The sequence below is a fragment of the Papio anubis genome, chromosome 1 (genome assembly GCF_008728515.1).
Source record: "Papio anubis isolate 15944 chromosome 1, Panubis1.0, whole genome shotgun sequence".
Taxonomy (NCBI): Eukaryota; Metazoa; Chordata; class Mammalia; order Primates; family Cercopithecidae; genus Papio; species Papio anubis.
This window is the reverse complement of record NC_044976.1, coordinates 41681873-41696967: the sequence shown is the minus strand read 5'-3', so window position 1 is coordinate 41696967 and position 15095 is coordinate 41681873. Positions and strand designations below refer to the sequence as shown.

Here is a 15095-nt window from a genome sequence, read left to right as displayed (position 1 = left end):
GATGGAGGGGGAGCAGAAGCCTATTTTGTCTAGGGTGGTCAGGGAAGGCATATAGACTGAGACCGGAAAGATGCAAAGAAACCAGCCATGTGGCGATCTGGGGGAAGAGCCTTCCAGGCAGAGGCAGCAGCGCAGCAGAGGTTCTGAGACGGAAAAGCGTGACTTTAGGAACTGTCAGAAAGCCAGTGGGCTGGAGCAGGGAAAGGGAGCTTCGAGAGGAGGCTGGAGAGGCAGGGAGAGGCTGGATCACATAGGACCTTATGGGCCTGACTGGGACTCTGGATTTTACTGTAGGTGAGATGGGACCCCACTGGGGAGTTCACTCAGGCCTCTATGTGGAGACCAGACTGGAGGCTGGAGTCCAGTCCATATAAGAGATGGTGGCTGCTTGGACCGGGGTGATAGCAGCAGTGGGAAAGGAGGGTTTGATGTGAGATGTGTTTTGGAAATGGATCAGATAGCTGTTGCTGATGATTTGGATACAGGAGTTACGAGAAGTGAAGAATCAAGGAAGACGTCTGCATTTCTGCATTAAGTAACTGGGTGGATCATGGACCACTAACTGAGAAAGGGAAAACTGGAGGAAGCAGGAGAGAAAAATCAAGAATTCAGTTTTAGATCAACATGGACTCCACTGTCAGCCCAGCAGGGGAGGCTGATGGGGAAACATATGTTGCAGGGAAAGGTGGTATGTGCGGGGGGACGGGAGACCTTACAGGATTCTCAGAAACCCTTGTCCAGTTGATCTTGCTTCTAATCTCGCCTCTCTACCTCCATCCTGTTTGCTTCCCAGAACACATTCTTAATTATGTCACTCTTCTGCTCAAGAGCCTCTGATGACTTCTCATTCCTTATCAGATGAAGTCCAAACACCATGGCCTCGCCTAGGGTCTCAACCAACATTTCCAGTTTGAGAACAAACGTTGAACCAGAAGGACAGCCTGTTGGCTGAGTACACACTGCCCTCTGGTGGCCAAATGCCCAATAGCTGCGTCTCCCTTAGGAGGGCACAGAACACTGCACACGGAGGCACGGGTAGGGCCAAAGCCCATCTCCAGGTCCTGCAGCAAGTTAACTCCCAAGCGATTTGCTTTTGGACAGCTGAGCCTGCAGTAGGGCCACGGCCTTCCCAGTTGCACCGCTGTGGACTGGAGGCTGCATACACCTTGGGAGCAGAGAGGACTGTGAGGAGAGCTTCCTCTCAGTCCCTGAGGCCAGCTAGCCAATCGTGGAAGAAGAGACAGAGGGTCTGAGAGGCCAGAGTGTTGCAAATGGCTTCTCACCTCCTGAATCTGTTCCTTCATCACCCTGATCTCATTTTCTCGAGGTTCTATTTGCTTCTTCAGCTCCTTTATTTTGTAGTCAAGCACAAACTTGAATTTCCCCAGTTCTTGATTTTTCTTTTTCAGATCATAAATTCGCTTCTCCTGGGGGTGAGAAGAGACAGAAGTGAGAGATATCGTAAGGCTTTGGTATACTGCAGCCCTTTAGGGCAAAGAGCACGAAGCCTGTGACTCTCCCGGTTGAAGAGGTCAACCAGGAGACTCCTCTCCTCTCTTCGTCAGTACAGAGGCTGGCACTCTCCCCACGGGGCTACAGCACAGACCCCTCAGCTTCTGTACCAGGACTCTCATGCATTCACTCACTCATTCATATTAGGTTGTGAACAATGGTATTTTCCAGCGATGGCCCCCACAGCGTCTCCCACCCCACACTCCAGCTGTTCTCCAGCGTGACCTTGCTGCTTCTCCATCAGGAGGTGGAAGTAAATCCCCTTCCCTTGCATTTGCCTGGACTAGTGACTTGTTCATAACCCAAATAATGCAACAGAAGGGAGACTGTGTGGCTTCCAAGGCTAGGCCGAAAAAGGCCAAGCAGTTTTTACCTGGCTCTCTTGGGACACCTGCTCTGGGGGAGGCCATCTGCTATGTAAGAAGTCCAACTACACTGAGACATCCAGGCTGGTGGGCACATTAGGGACTCTGGTCAAAAGACCCAGCTGAGCCTAGCCTCCCAGACATCCCTGCCAAGGTGCCAGACATGTGACTGAAGAAGCCACATTGGATGTTGATCTTCCAGCCTCCAGCTGTTTTGAGTCACCCCCAGTAGTCCCAGCTGAGGCCCCAGACATCGGGGACAGAGATAAGCCACTCTGTGGTACCCTGTCCAGATTCCAGACCTGTGGAACCTGTGAGCAGAATAAAATAGTTGCTTTCAGTCACTAAGTTTTTCCTTTTGAGACAGCGTCTGACTCTGTCACCCAGGCTGGAGTGCAGTGGCAAGATCTCGGCTCACTGCAAACTCTGTCTTCCAAGTTCATGCGATTCTCTTGCCTCAGCCTCCTGAGTAGCTGGGATTACAGGCATGTGCCACCACTCCCGGCTAATTTTTGTATTTTTAGTAGAGACAGCGTTTCACCATGTTGGCCAGGCTGATCTTGAACTCCTGACCTCAATGATCCACCTGCCTCTGCCTCCCAAAGTGTTGGGATTACAGGCGTGAGCCACCACGCCTGGCCTCAATCACTAAGTTTTAAGGTTAATTCATTGCATGGTGATAGTAATCAGAACATAAATATATCCATCTCTCAAACATTTACTGAATGAAGATCTTTTGCCAAGTATTGGGTTTCCAAATATAAATACAGCACAGTCCCTTGCCCTTAAAAGAAAACACTAGCTGGGAAAGAAGATACAGAAGCAAATCTAAGCCTAAAACGTGACAAATGTTGTAAAAGAGGAAAGCACAGAAGGCAAAGTATATATTGAGGGTGCTGAGAATGACTGGCTTGAGAGCCAAGTGGTGGTTCATGGGGGAAGTGAGAGGTGAGGCTGGGGAAATAGAGGAGGGAGGTGAGGGTCTTCGTGTTGGGGGAAAGAATTCAGAATTTATCTCCTAGGCAATGGGCTGGCAAACTACAGCCTATGGGCCACATTTGGCCTGCCGTCTATTTCTGTAAAGCTTTATCGGAACACAGCCAAGTTCATTCATTAATGTTTTGTTTATGGGTGGTTTCACTCTACAGCAGCGGTGTTGATTCATGTTGATTCGTTGAGACAGACCACATTGCCTCCAAAGCCAAAAATATTTACTACCTAGGCCTTTACAGAAAGAGCGTGCTGACCCCTGCTGTAGCAATGGGGAGCTGTAAGGGCTTTGAGCAGGAGAGTGGCGGCATTGCACCTGCACCCTGCCAGTCCATGGTGATGGAAGGTGGGAAATGAGGCCATTAGACTGCTTAGGAGGCTGTTGCCATTTTCTAGGGGAGGAGGCCTTCATCTCTTTCTTGTCAAAGCCCCCTTTGAGAATCTGAACAGAACTTTGGATCCTCCCTAAAAAATAAAATAAAATAAAATAAAAATAAAAAGCCCAGATTCATACACTGACACTCACATGCAGAAACGACATCTAGGCATGATCCCATGTCATCCTTACAAGACCCCTTGAGGTGGTGATCATCCCCATTTTATAGGTGAGAAAATGAAGGCTGAGAGAAGTTGCTCGAGGTGCAATGGCCAGTAAATGGAACCTGTGCCAGACCTAGTTCCCTAACACTGAAGCCCATGTTCTCAGCCCTTGGAGAATTCCTCCTGCCTTGGGCCATAGTGGCAGAGGCGATGGAAAGGAGGGCACGGAATCTGGATGTGCTCAGGAGGATGATACTACATGGTCTGCCCCACAGAATGTGATGTCTCTGTCATCTGAGTGTTTTGGAAGAAAGGCATCCCCAAAGTAGAAGCAGCCTCCTGGACAGGGTCAACCCCAGGAGAGTCCCACTGCGACACAGGGACCACGTGGGCAGTGTGGCAAGTGAGCTGCCCCCAGTCCATGGGGGAGCGCCTCTGAGGATGCCTGGAGCAGTGGAGTCAGCTGACTCAGGTTCTTCTTGCAGCCCGTCACCTATTGAAGTGTGTGACCCCTGGGCGAGATACCCAGCCTCTTGGAGTTCAGCTTCCCGAACCATAACACTGGGTTCTCAGGCCCCCTGGGTTGTTGGCAGAACTGAATGCGATGTGTTGATAGCGATTAGCCCAGCGCCAAACACACAAGAGGCGCTTCATTGACCGCTGGTTCCCCCATTGAGTTAAAGAAATGCGTCCTGAGAAGCTAGGGACCCTCTCTCCCCTGAGCTTTGCCTTCCTTGCCTTGGCCCATCTGGCCATAGCTGAGGGAGGACAGAAGGAGAGCTGTCACCTTGTCCTGAATAGTCTCGTCTCTTTCCTGGATCTCTCGCTTGAGGCCTTGGATATCCTTCTCCAGAGACTTAATGACTCCTTGCAGCTTCACCTGCTCTCCTTTTAGGGTCTCGATGTCATTGGTTCGTTCTTCAATCTCCTTCTGCAGGCTGCTGAACTAGAAAAGCGAACGGCAACAACAAAGACCACTAAAGTCGGAACTCATCTCCATTCCTCCCACTGCCTCAATGTAAGGGGTTCCCTACCACTGGCCAACTGTGATCTGAATCACCCCACCTTCTGTGGCCTGAAAACACTTAGCACTCAACATTTCTGGGATTTTAGGAATGAATATTTGGAGAATTTGGGACAGTTCAGGAATTTCCCAGGCCAAATGGATGATGTAGTATTTGTCCCATAACATCCAGGCCCATTCCCCTGTGAGAGGACTGACTGTCTTCACAAGAGGTTCTGGAGACCGGTGCGCCAAGTGGACCAGAGACTTCTGTGACCACACTCATCTTGAAAGGCTGGGATCCACCCTGCATCAAGGTCACAGAAAGTGGGCTCTAACTGATGAGCCATCTTAGCCATGACCAAGAAGGGAAGACTGATTGTCCCCTGGATTTACTAGTGTGCTTTCTAATAGGAAGAAACTCGAGCTTGCTTTGAACTTAGCTTCTCCAGGGCTAAATGTTTTGGGGAAACTGAGTTGAATCCTCCCTCACCCTCGATGGTGAGTGAACTAAAAACATCTTCCTCACTTCATAAACTAAGCATCCTACACCCCCGTTCCCTCTTCCACCCGTAGTGCTGAACGGGAGCCGCCCACGACTCCCTGGACCAAGAGCCTGAGGATGCCCCCAGGCCAAGACTTCATCTACCTCATCCCCAGAAGACCTTATTTCCATTTCCATTTCCATCGGAGGGCTAGCTCGGAAAACACTGACTGAATCCTACTTGCCAATAAGTGAAAACTAGAAAGCCTCTATCTGCACACAGGGAACCCCAATAATCTGTGAAAAGGAGAGCAGGGAAGCCCGTGTGGCTGCCTTTCTGAGGGCGTGGTGGGGAGGGTCCGTCTGCGTGAGTGTGCGCTGGCTCGTGCTCTTCTCCCGGCCTGCTTGCTGAAGATGGGGACAGGCAGGACCCTGGCCAGGCCCCCCAGGCTGGTCAGTCCACCCACCCCAGCTTTCTCTGCAACACCCTCGCCCACCCCAGGTCTCTGGGAGAACAGCCTGCTACCTTCTTCCTCATGATGCCTGTTTCTCCCTTGAGCCGCAAGTTTGATTCCTTTTCATCCCGAAGCTTTTTCTCATACTTGGTTTTGATATCTTGGATTTCTCGGTCTTCATCTTCTTCAATCTGCTTCTTGGTCTCTTCAAATTCCCGCAGCTGCTGCCTGACGTCTTCCTGTGCCTGGCTCGGAGAGAGTGGGCATGTGGTCAGGGGAGAAGGGACTCCCGCACCTTTGTGCCCACAGGGCTTGAGGTGAGATGAGCATGGGGACCTGTCCCAAGGAGTGGGAGGTGAGTGCCATTCCAGAAACGGAGACCATGGCCACAGGGCCCTTGACCTGTCCACCTTCTTCCCGTCTGTCCTCTCTTCCTGCCTCCCCTCTTTTCCTACCAAATCAGGCCTCATGCTCCACCACTTCAACCCCAACCTTTCCAACACCCCATCCCTGTTCTCCTTTGGTCTTGTTCACTGGAAACCCAGGCTTCCCATATTTTTCTCTCACAGAACTTGTGACAATCGTAACGTTCTATTTATTTGCGATGTTATTTGGCTCTCTCTCCCGTTAGATACAAGTTCCTTGGCGGTAGAAACCATGTCTGTCCCCGTGTGCAACACATCTGGCATACAGTGGCTATGCCATGGAGATCTGAGTGAATGGCGGCTTTTCTCTGGGAAAGGGAGGCACAGCATGGCTTCCTGTGAGTACCTCTTCCAGAAGGGTGGTTTTCTCCTGCAGTTTGGCCTCGTAAAACTCAGTCAGCTCCTCCAGGGCCTGGCTCTTGGTCTCATCATTATCCCGGAGCTGTTTTTCATACTCTTCCTGCATCCTCTGGGACTTGAGCTGCAGCTCCTGGTACTTCTCATATTCTAGAAGCAACTTTTGGTTGTTGCAACATTCTGGAGAGAAGCAAGGAAGGTATTTAAGGTGGCAGAGCAGCACCCGCCTCAGGGACACCCAGGAGCCTTGGGCACTTTCCCATTCCTTCCAGCACCAGCTGGAGCAGCTGCCTTCAGAGCCAAGATTCAAATGCCTGCCTGGCTTCCTCACCGCCACCCCCTCATCCCGTCATCTCATCCGGTAGCCAAACTCCCTGCCTGCCTGCTCTGGGAAGAAAAGTTTCCAGGAAAGCACAGAGTGGTATCTGGGGACTCAGGGCCAAGAAGAATATCCTGAGTGTGAAAACTAGGTGTTAGGACCCCCACTTTATAGAAGAGTAAAGTGAGGCTCGGTAAGGTGAGGTGACTCCCTAGAGCACCTGGCAAGTACGTGGTGAGCCTGGGACCCAAGGCAAGACTGTCAGGTTCCAAACTTGAACTTTTCCATGTCTCCTACTTTCATGCAATAGGTGTTTAATGTGCTGAGTGAATGAGTAAAAACCACCGTGAGTTCCAGGGGATACACGTAGCCTGTTTTTAGACAGAGCTATATTCCCTGAGACTTCTACCGTGTCTGGGGGACTCTCAAGTGTTTCCCCATAACGTAGCTCTTCCAACCCTAACCAACGAGGCCTCTACTTGTGGGCTCACCCAGGTCTTGCAGTTCCCGGCTTTGCTTGTCTAGGAGGTCTTCTATGTGCTCACGGTGATAAACATCCTGCTTTTCTTTTTCTGTTCTTAAGACCTAAAACAGTCACATGTCCTCATTTACACACATCTGCTGAAAGCACTATGAGGGCAAGAACTGACTTTACAAGTTACACCCTTCTTCACTCACAAACATTTCTCAAGCCCTTATTTTGCACCAAGCACTGTTCTATGAAGCAACAACCACATTGTCACCTTTTATTTATGTTATATTCTGCTGGAAAAGCTCTATACTGTTCCTATTTCTATTCTTGCTACTAAATGGGTTTGTCAATGATGAGTTCAGTTTTGGACACGTGTCAAAAGGACTTCTGGATGAAAAAGTAGGGATTCATTTGAATCCTCTGTTGCCGGCACATTGCTGTCAATGAAATCCTTGGGTGTGTTCATGGGTAAAGCTTCTGAGCAAGTGTTTTCTTTAACTGAGCAGGAAAGCTTTCAGGCTTGGGGGGCGAGTTGGAGGTGGTGTGCCATTTTCAGGACCTAACTTTGCGCCTGGCTTATATACAGCACCAAATAACTGTTGGCTAAAAGAATAAAATTATAAAATGAATTAATTAATACAATTAATAGCCAAGGTTTTTCTTTCTTTTTTTTAGCAAAACTTTATGACCCATAGACATTAAAGAAACAAATATCCCTCAAGCACATAATTGGGAATTTTTTTAGGGGGTGAGGGACAGGGCTTCACTCTGTCATCCAGGCTGGAGTGCAGTGGTGAGATCATGACTCACTGCAGCCTCCACCTCTCAGGCTCAAGCAATCCTCCCATCGCAGCCTCCCAAGTAGCTAGAACTACGGGCACATGCCAGCATGGCAGACTCATTTTTAATTTTATGTTGGAGACAGGGTCTCACTATGTTAACCATGCTGGTCTCAAGCTCTCAGATGCAAGCAATCCTCCTGCCTAGGCCTTCCAAAGTGTCAGGATTATAGGGGTGAGCCACCTTGCCCAGCGGGGATTTTAGATAGGTGTCCAGATTTGTGTAGAACAAAGAAAAGAATCTGGGAGAGTCCCGGACCAAATCTAACTATGTAAAGGCCATGTAGACTAATTTTATTTAACTTCCTGACAACCCAGGAATTCTGCTAGTTATTCTCCATCTATGCTTTGATTTTCTTATCTTCTTGCTTTTTCTTTTCTTTTCATTTTGTTTTTAAATAAGTTTCTCCTAATCATAATTCTCATTGTAGAGAATTTAGAAATTACATAAAGGATAAAAAACAAAATTTAAATTATCTGTAATCTCAACTTCCAGAGATAATTATACTGTTATCTATTTTCTATATGTATTTTACTACTATAGATTAATTAATCTGTTAATACCACTAATACCGATTAATACCATTCACCATAAAGTGGTTTATATTCTGCTTTTTTTTTCACTTAGCAATTGATTGTAAGCATATTTATTTATTTATGTTTTTAGATAGAGTCTCTGTTGCCCAGGCTGGACCACGTTGGCCAGGCTGGTCTCGAACTCCCGACCTCAAGTGATCCGCCCACCTTGGCCTCCCAAAGTGCTGGGATTGTAGGCGTCAGCCACTGTGCCCGGCATTTCTGATATCAACAACTATGCTTTAAAATTGGACATTTTCACATATCTTACTGTTTGAGCATAGCTTGGGCAGTATATGACAGTCCTGTCTTGAAAGTGGAAATTTCTTGTTATTTGCGCTTGTTGGTCAGTCTCTTAAACAGACCTGGTTTTTTGTTTTCAAGGACTCCATTTCCTGGATGAACTTGTCTGTTAGCTCCTTAATCTTCTCAGAATAGTTCATGTCCTTTAGTCGGAGTTGATACTCATTCTCCATTTTTAATTCCTCCACACGAGTCTTTAGCTCCAACATAACCTGAGCCTTTGGGAGAAGGACAGAAAATCAAGAACACTGACAGTGAGGGTGAATCAGAATATTTAAACCTGCGGCCTTGACCTGAGACCTGCAGCTCTGCCTAGCTTCAAACTCAATGTGTCTCAACTGGAACCTGTCATCTTTTCCCCAGAAGACACACCGGCTAAAAACGAGGAGACACATGAGCTTCCTCCTCTATCCTCAAAAAGTCCTTACTACATTGTGCTAGTAATGCTCTCAACTCTTTCAAGTTGATGAAACGTCTCCTGCTTGATGAGGCTGACTTGGACCACACTGTTTAATTCTGCAACCCCTTCCCATTCCCGGGACCCATCACCTTTCTTACTCTGCTCTACTTCTTCTTATTTCCTTAGATCTTGCACTTTCTATAATTTACTTATTATTTTATTATTTTTATTCTTCTTTCCCTATTAGAACTTGCTCCACATAGACCAGAATCTTTGTAGGGTTTGTTTGCTGATATATCCCAAGTACTGGAACAGTGTCTAACACAGAGTAGGATCTCAGAAGATATTTACTAAAGCATGACTCCTGTCCCCATAGAACTTAGAGTCTACTGAGGCAGTCAGATAAACACATTATGACAAATAGTGGTAAGTGCCCAAAGCTGGGTCCCTCTTGATGTCTTCTTAGACTCACTTTTATTACTTTAAATCCTAACTCTTCTGTCTTGCTGGTTTTTATGCCTAGTATCTTCTTATACTTCCTTTTTTCTTTCTTTTTTTTTTCTTTTAAGACTTGGTTTCACTCTGTCACCCAGGCTGGAGTGCAGCAGTGTGATCACGGCTCACTGTAGCCTTGACCTCCTGGGCTCAAGTGATCCTCCCACCTCAGCCTGCCAAGTAGCAGGATGCCCCACCACACCTGGTTAATTTTTATATTTTGTGTAGAGATGGGGGTCTCACTATGTTGCCTGGGCTGGTCTCAAACTCCTGGGCTCAAGCAATCCTCCTGCCTCAGCCTCCCAAAGTGCTGGGATTACAGGCCTGAGCCACTGCACCCGGCCTAGTGTCTTCTCCCATCACACTCACTGATGCCAAAGTTTTCTAAAAATACTATAATACACACACCCTTCATTTCCTTAAAAAGTTAATGTTGATGACAAGAGTGGGTCAGAATGCAGTGTTTTCTTCTTGCTTACCTACGGGGAGACCCCGTGCATCCCTATCTCACCATTTCTGGTCTGTCTCCTCTACCACCTGTGAAAGACTTGATATCAAGGAACTGAATTACACACATTTCTGCATTTCTGGCCAGCAGACTAGTGAGGATCTGGTGCACAGGAAGTACTGAGATGAAGGATAAGCACAAATTGCACATGCAAAGTCAGAGAAGAGGGAGCAGGAATGCCTGGCCAGGGCACTCACTGCATGTGACATGGCACAGGTGGGATGCACAGGAAAGGGCAGCCAAGACTGCGTCAGACCATCAGGGGTCTGGTAGGCCATGCTAGGAAGTTTGGATTTTATCCTAGAGGGCTTCCAAAGGTCCTCATCAAACCTGATCAGTCTGACTTTGGTGGTATAAAGATCTCTCCCATGGCGGTATGCAGCATGGACTAGATTAAGGAAGGACCAAAAGCAGGATGATGAGTTGCTGGGGTGGGTGGGGCGCAACTGCATAGACTAGGTGAGAGATGGACAGGGTTTGGACTGAGGTAGGGGAGGGGGCCGGAGAGGAATGGAGAGGTTGGAGAGAGTGAGTTTAGAGAGGGTAGTGCCTGATTGGGTGTGGGGTGGAGAGGTAAGGATCATGGATGAAGGCTGTCTCCTAGGTAGAAGGGCTGGTACCTGAGGGTGGGGCTTGGCCTGTCTTGCTTCACCGCTTTATCCCCAGAACCTAGCATAAAACTAGCAACATGGTCAGCACTGAATGAATACTTATCAATGACCCCAGGGGTCTGCCCTGGCTAGTGGGATATATTTATCCATGGGAATGACCCGGCCTTTGACATGTTGTGTTTGAGGTCCTTGTTCAGTGTCCTTCCTTCATCTCTTCTCCACGTTGCTGCAGAGTAATCTCTCTGAGATGTGAATCATATTAAGTCGTTCCCTAGCTTAAATTTATGAACGGTCCTTATGAACAATGTGCAGCCTAATGCATGGTCTAAAAGGCCCCCCTGACCTGTTTCTCTCCAGCTTCATCTTCAGCCCTTCTCTCTGGCACACCCTAACTAGGAGCAGCTTTGCAGATCACCGCTCCCTCATCCCTCTGCACACACTCACTGCTTATTGCTCAGTGGCCCTTGTCTATTTGTTCTGGAAGGCTCTGAGCAAGGCTCATGTCCTCTGGCACCACCTGGCCTGAGCCAAGTTCCTTCCCCTGTGATCCCACAGCGTCGTTCCTTCATGATACTTCCTTCCGCTGCACGTTTCATTCCCTTCTTTATGATACTCTGCCCTCTTCCCAGGCTATCAGCTAAAGGATGCTCTGTGTCTTTTATCTCTATAATCCCAGACCTTAGTATAGTGTCAGGTACACAGCAGACCCCTCTGTAAATCCTAGGCAGAGAAGGTAAATCATGGTCTGAGAGTTACATAGACTATAATAGAATATAAAGAGAGCTGGGAATTCTGGGAACATGCTTTTAAAGGGACAGGTGGAGGAAGAGCCAGGACAGGAGTGGGGAGGAGGAGTCAGAAAGGTTTACAGGGAACAGAGTGTGGTCACACGGATGGTAAGACAGAAGGGAGTTTCAAGAAGGAGCGGTACATGCGCGAGTCATTTCCAGCCTGGCAGTGGTACTGTCAGGTCCATCTGGGGACTGTGGTCAGAAGTCAGCTTGGGCACCTTCAGGCCTTTGGTTTAGCCTGCTGTCTCCTATTTGGCCTCTTCCCCTACCCTCTGGGAAGAACAGAAAAGATAACAGAGAAAAGGAGGGGTTCCTTCTGCAGCAGGTCAGGCCCCCACTCTCACGGGGCCCTCCCTCATCCTCTTCTCCCTCGCTGCTTTTCCTGCGGAAAATTCTAGGGAGCTCTAGAAGGGATCTCCAGCACATGCCAGAGGCTTGTCACTCTGCTTTGTGGCAGTGTTGCATTGCCGCTCTGATGGCTTTACTTGTTTCTATCTCTTACCTGACTGAACTTCCTGGTTATGTCACAGGGCCCATACCTGTCTTTTTCACACATGCATCCCCAGTGCCTAGCAAATGGTAGGTATTCAATAAACACAGTTAAGATTCTGGACAAACAGCAATGACTGTGTAGCTCTGTGATCCTCCGTGAGCCTTGTGTGTTTATCATCCATTCAGCTTCTCCCTTAGGGAGCATAGCACAGAGCTATGTACTCACATCTCTGCAAAACGCACCTTTATGAAATGTTTACTGCATCATCAGGAAGGAAGGGATGTTCCTTTGGTATGGTGATTAAAGGAGGGGGCTCTAGATTAAATCTGGATTAGAACTCTGGTCCTATTAATTATTAGCACACTGATTTTGGACACGTCCCTCAAGCTCTCCTAATTTGTTTTTTGAAACATGGGGAGAATGACAGTATCTTCTTCAGAGAGATGTTGTGAGATTTAAATGAGAATATACTTTACTTTTGTAAATATTTATTGATTGTCTTCCATGTGCTCAGCATGTGCTAGAAACTGTTGGTCATAAGAGAACTGTATGTTTCATTGTTCTTGGTTTCAAAGAGTAGGAAGAGGAAAACCAGATCACAGAATAAAAGCAAAGCACAGTGTAAGTCAAGATGATCACATGGCAGAAAGACAGGCAGAGTAGGGTGGACAGTGGCAGTGAGGAGGAGAGCTTGGTTGTGTGGACAGCGCATGTGCAGGGAGCCGTGGGGGTCTGCACTGGGCACAGGGTGTAGTTAGGCTGTAGAGGGCCCTGGTGCTGGACCCGCATTTGAATGCAGTCTGGTAAGGAATTCCATGTCCCTCTTCATTAGATCCAGTTCTTACCTTTTCTTCCATGTCTGTTTTAGTCACAAGCACCTCTTCGGCAAAGCCCACCTCCCTCTCTCGCTTGATTCCCCGGCCATCCTTATCAAAGACCTTCCAGGTGAACAGGCAGCCATCCTCAGCAGCAGTCAGCAGGAATTGATCATCAAAGGTAAGCAACATCTGAAGAGAAAAAGGTCATGCCCAGGAAGCTTTCAAGGCCACAGATGACCAGGGCTGCGCCAGCTGTTGTGCAAGGCTTCCCCCCATGCAATCCTGGGCACAGCCTCACAGTGGGGTAAACTAGATCCCAGGTAAGAATGAGACAGGAGCCCTCACAGGCATCTGTTAATGAATAGAAGAAGCAAGGTTATGTCTACATTCCCTGTGGATTTGGAATCTGAAGAATCAGCTATTATCTAGAATAGATAAGGAACTCTCAAAAACTCAACAGTAAAAAAGCCAAACAATTCAATCAGAAAGCAGACAAAAGATATGGAGACATTTCACCAGGGAAAATATACAGATGGCAAGTAAGCACATGAAGAGATGTTCCACATTATTAGCCATTTAGGAAAATGCAAAATTAGGACCATGATGAGATATCACTCCACACCCATTAGAACAGCTAAAATAAAAAAACAGTCACACCACCAAGTGCTGGCAATGATGCAGAGATACTGGGTCTCATACATTCTTGGTGGGAATGGAAAATGGTACAGCCACTCTGGAAAATAGCTTGGCAGTTTAAAAAAAAAACCTACCATATGATTCAGCAATTATACTCCTGGGCATTTATCCCAGAGAAATGAAAACTTATTTCCACACAAAAGCCTGTATATGACTGGTCACAGCAGCTTTATTTATAATAGCTGAAAACTGGAAAAAATTAAAAATATCCTACAATAGGTGAATGGCTACACAAACTGTGATTTGCTTTTTGTGGAACACTGCTCAGCAATAAAAGGAATAAACTATGATTGATACACAACACAACTTGGATGGATTTGAAGGGGATTAAGCTGAGTGGAAAAAGCCACAATCAGGACATTAAGCTAAAAAGCTTCTGCACAGCAAAGGAAATAATTGACAGAGTGAAGAGACAACCTGTCAAATGGGAGAAAATATTTGCAAACTATTACTCTGACAAAAGACCAATATCCAGAATACACAAAGAACTCAAAAAACTCAACATTAAACAAACAAAAAAATCTAAAAATCTCATTAAAAAGTCAGCTAAGGGGCAGGCGTGGTGGTTCACACCTGTTATCGCGGCACGGTGGGAGGCCTAGGCGGGTGGATCACCTGAGGTCAGGAGTTTGAGACCAGCCTGGCCAACATGGTGCAACCTCATCCCTATTAAAAATATAAAAATTAGCTGGGCGTGGTGACAGGCACCTGTAATCCCAGCTACTCGGGAGGCTGAGGCAGGAGAATTTCTTGAACCTAGGAGTGGGAGGTTGCAGTGAGCTGAGAGCGCACCATTGCATTCCAGCCTGGGCGACAAGAGCGAGACTCTGTCCAGAAAAAAAAAAAAAAAGAAAAGAAAAGAAAAAAAAAGTGGGCTAAGGACATGAACAGACATTTCTCAAAAGAAGACATACAAATGGCCAGCAAGCATATGAAAAAATGCTCAACATCACTAATCATCAGGGAAATGCAAATCAAAACCACAATGAGATACTATCTTACCCCAGTTAGAGTAGGTATTATTAAAAAGACAACAAATACAACAAATAACAGATTCTGGCAAGAATGTGGAGAGAAGAGAACTCTTATACACTGTTGGTGGGAAGGTAAATTAGTACAACCACTATGGAAAACAGTATGTAGACTTCTCAAAAAAACTAAAAATAGAACTACCATCCAATCCTGCAATCTCATTACTGGGTATTTACCTAAAGGAAAGGAAATCAGTATATTGAAAGCATACCTGCACCCCACCCCCCATATTTATTGTACCACTATTTACAATAGTAAAGATATGGAATCAACCTAAGTGTCCATCAGTGGATGAATGAATAAAGAAAATGTGGTATATATACCCACTGAAATACTATTTGGCCATAAAAATGAATGAAATCATGTTTTTGCAGCAACATGGATGGAACTGGAGGTCGTGAAGTTAAGTGAAATATGTCAGGTACAGAAAAACAAATATTGTATGTTCTCATTCATATGTGAGAGCTAAAAAATGTTGACTCTAGCTGGGCGTGATGGCATGTGCCTGTAATCCCAGCTACTTGGGAGGCTGAGGTGGAAAAATCGCTTGAACCCAGGAGGCAGTGGTTGCAGTGAGCTGAGATCGTGCCATCGCACTCCAGCCTGGGCAA

The 15095-nt window shown here is 46.9% G+C and overlaps 1 protein-coding gene and 1 long non-coding RNA gene across 15 annotated transcripts in view; one reads left to right on the top strand and one right to left on the bottom strand.

Moving 5' to 3' along the window:
* Positions 1-15095, bottom strand: part of CFAP57 (cilia and flagella associated protein 57) — a 76016-nt gene that overhangs the window by 26449 nt on the left and 34472 nt on the right. For 4 of the 6 annotated variants that reach the window (XM_021940360.2, XM_021940356.2, XM_009206536.4 and 1 more), the window contains exons 12-18: positions 12784-12945; positions 8703-8858; positions 6942-7035; positions 6121-6311; positions 5421-5594; positions 4195-4353; positions 1284-1427 (exon numbers count right to left, since the gene is read on the bottom strand). In XM_021940360.2, coding sequence (XP_021796052.1) covers positions 1284-1427; positions 4195-4353; positions 5421-5594; positions 6121-6311; positions 6942-7035; positions 8703-8858; positions 12784-12945 — 1080 coding nt within the window. The remainder of the gene's footprint in view (positions 1-1283; positions 1428-4194; positions 4354-5420; positions 5595-6120; positions 6312-6941; positions 7036-8702; positions 8859-12783; positions 12946-15095) is intronic. The other 2 variants (XM_021940384.2, XM_021940376.2) reach the window with 2 other exon arrangements.
* Positions 1-15095, top strand: part of LOC110743664 — a 90267-nt gene that overhangs the window by 41308 nt on the left and 33864 nt on the right. For 7 of the 9 annotated variants that reach the window (XR_002522996.2, XR_002523000.2, XR_004184588.1 and 4 more), the window contains one exon: positions 12807-12934. This is a non-coding gene — a long non-coding RNA (uncharacterized LOC110743664). Of the gene's footprint in view, positions 1-5589; positions 6113-12806; positions 12935-15095 lie in introns of those variants that run through there. The other 2 variants (XR_004184589.1, XR_004184586.1) reach the window with 2 other exon arrangements.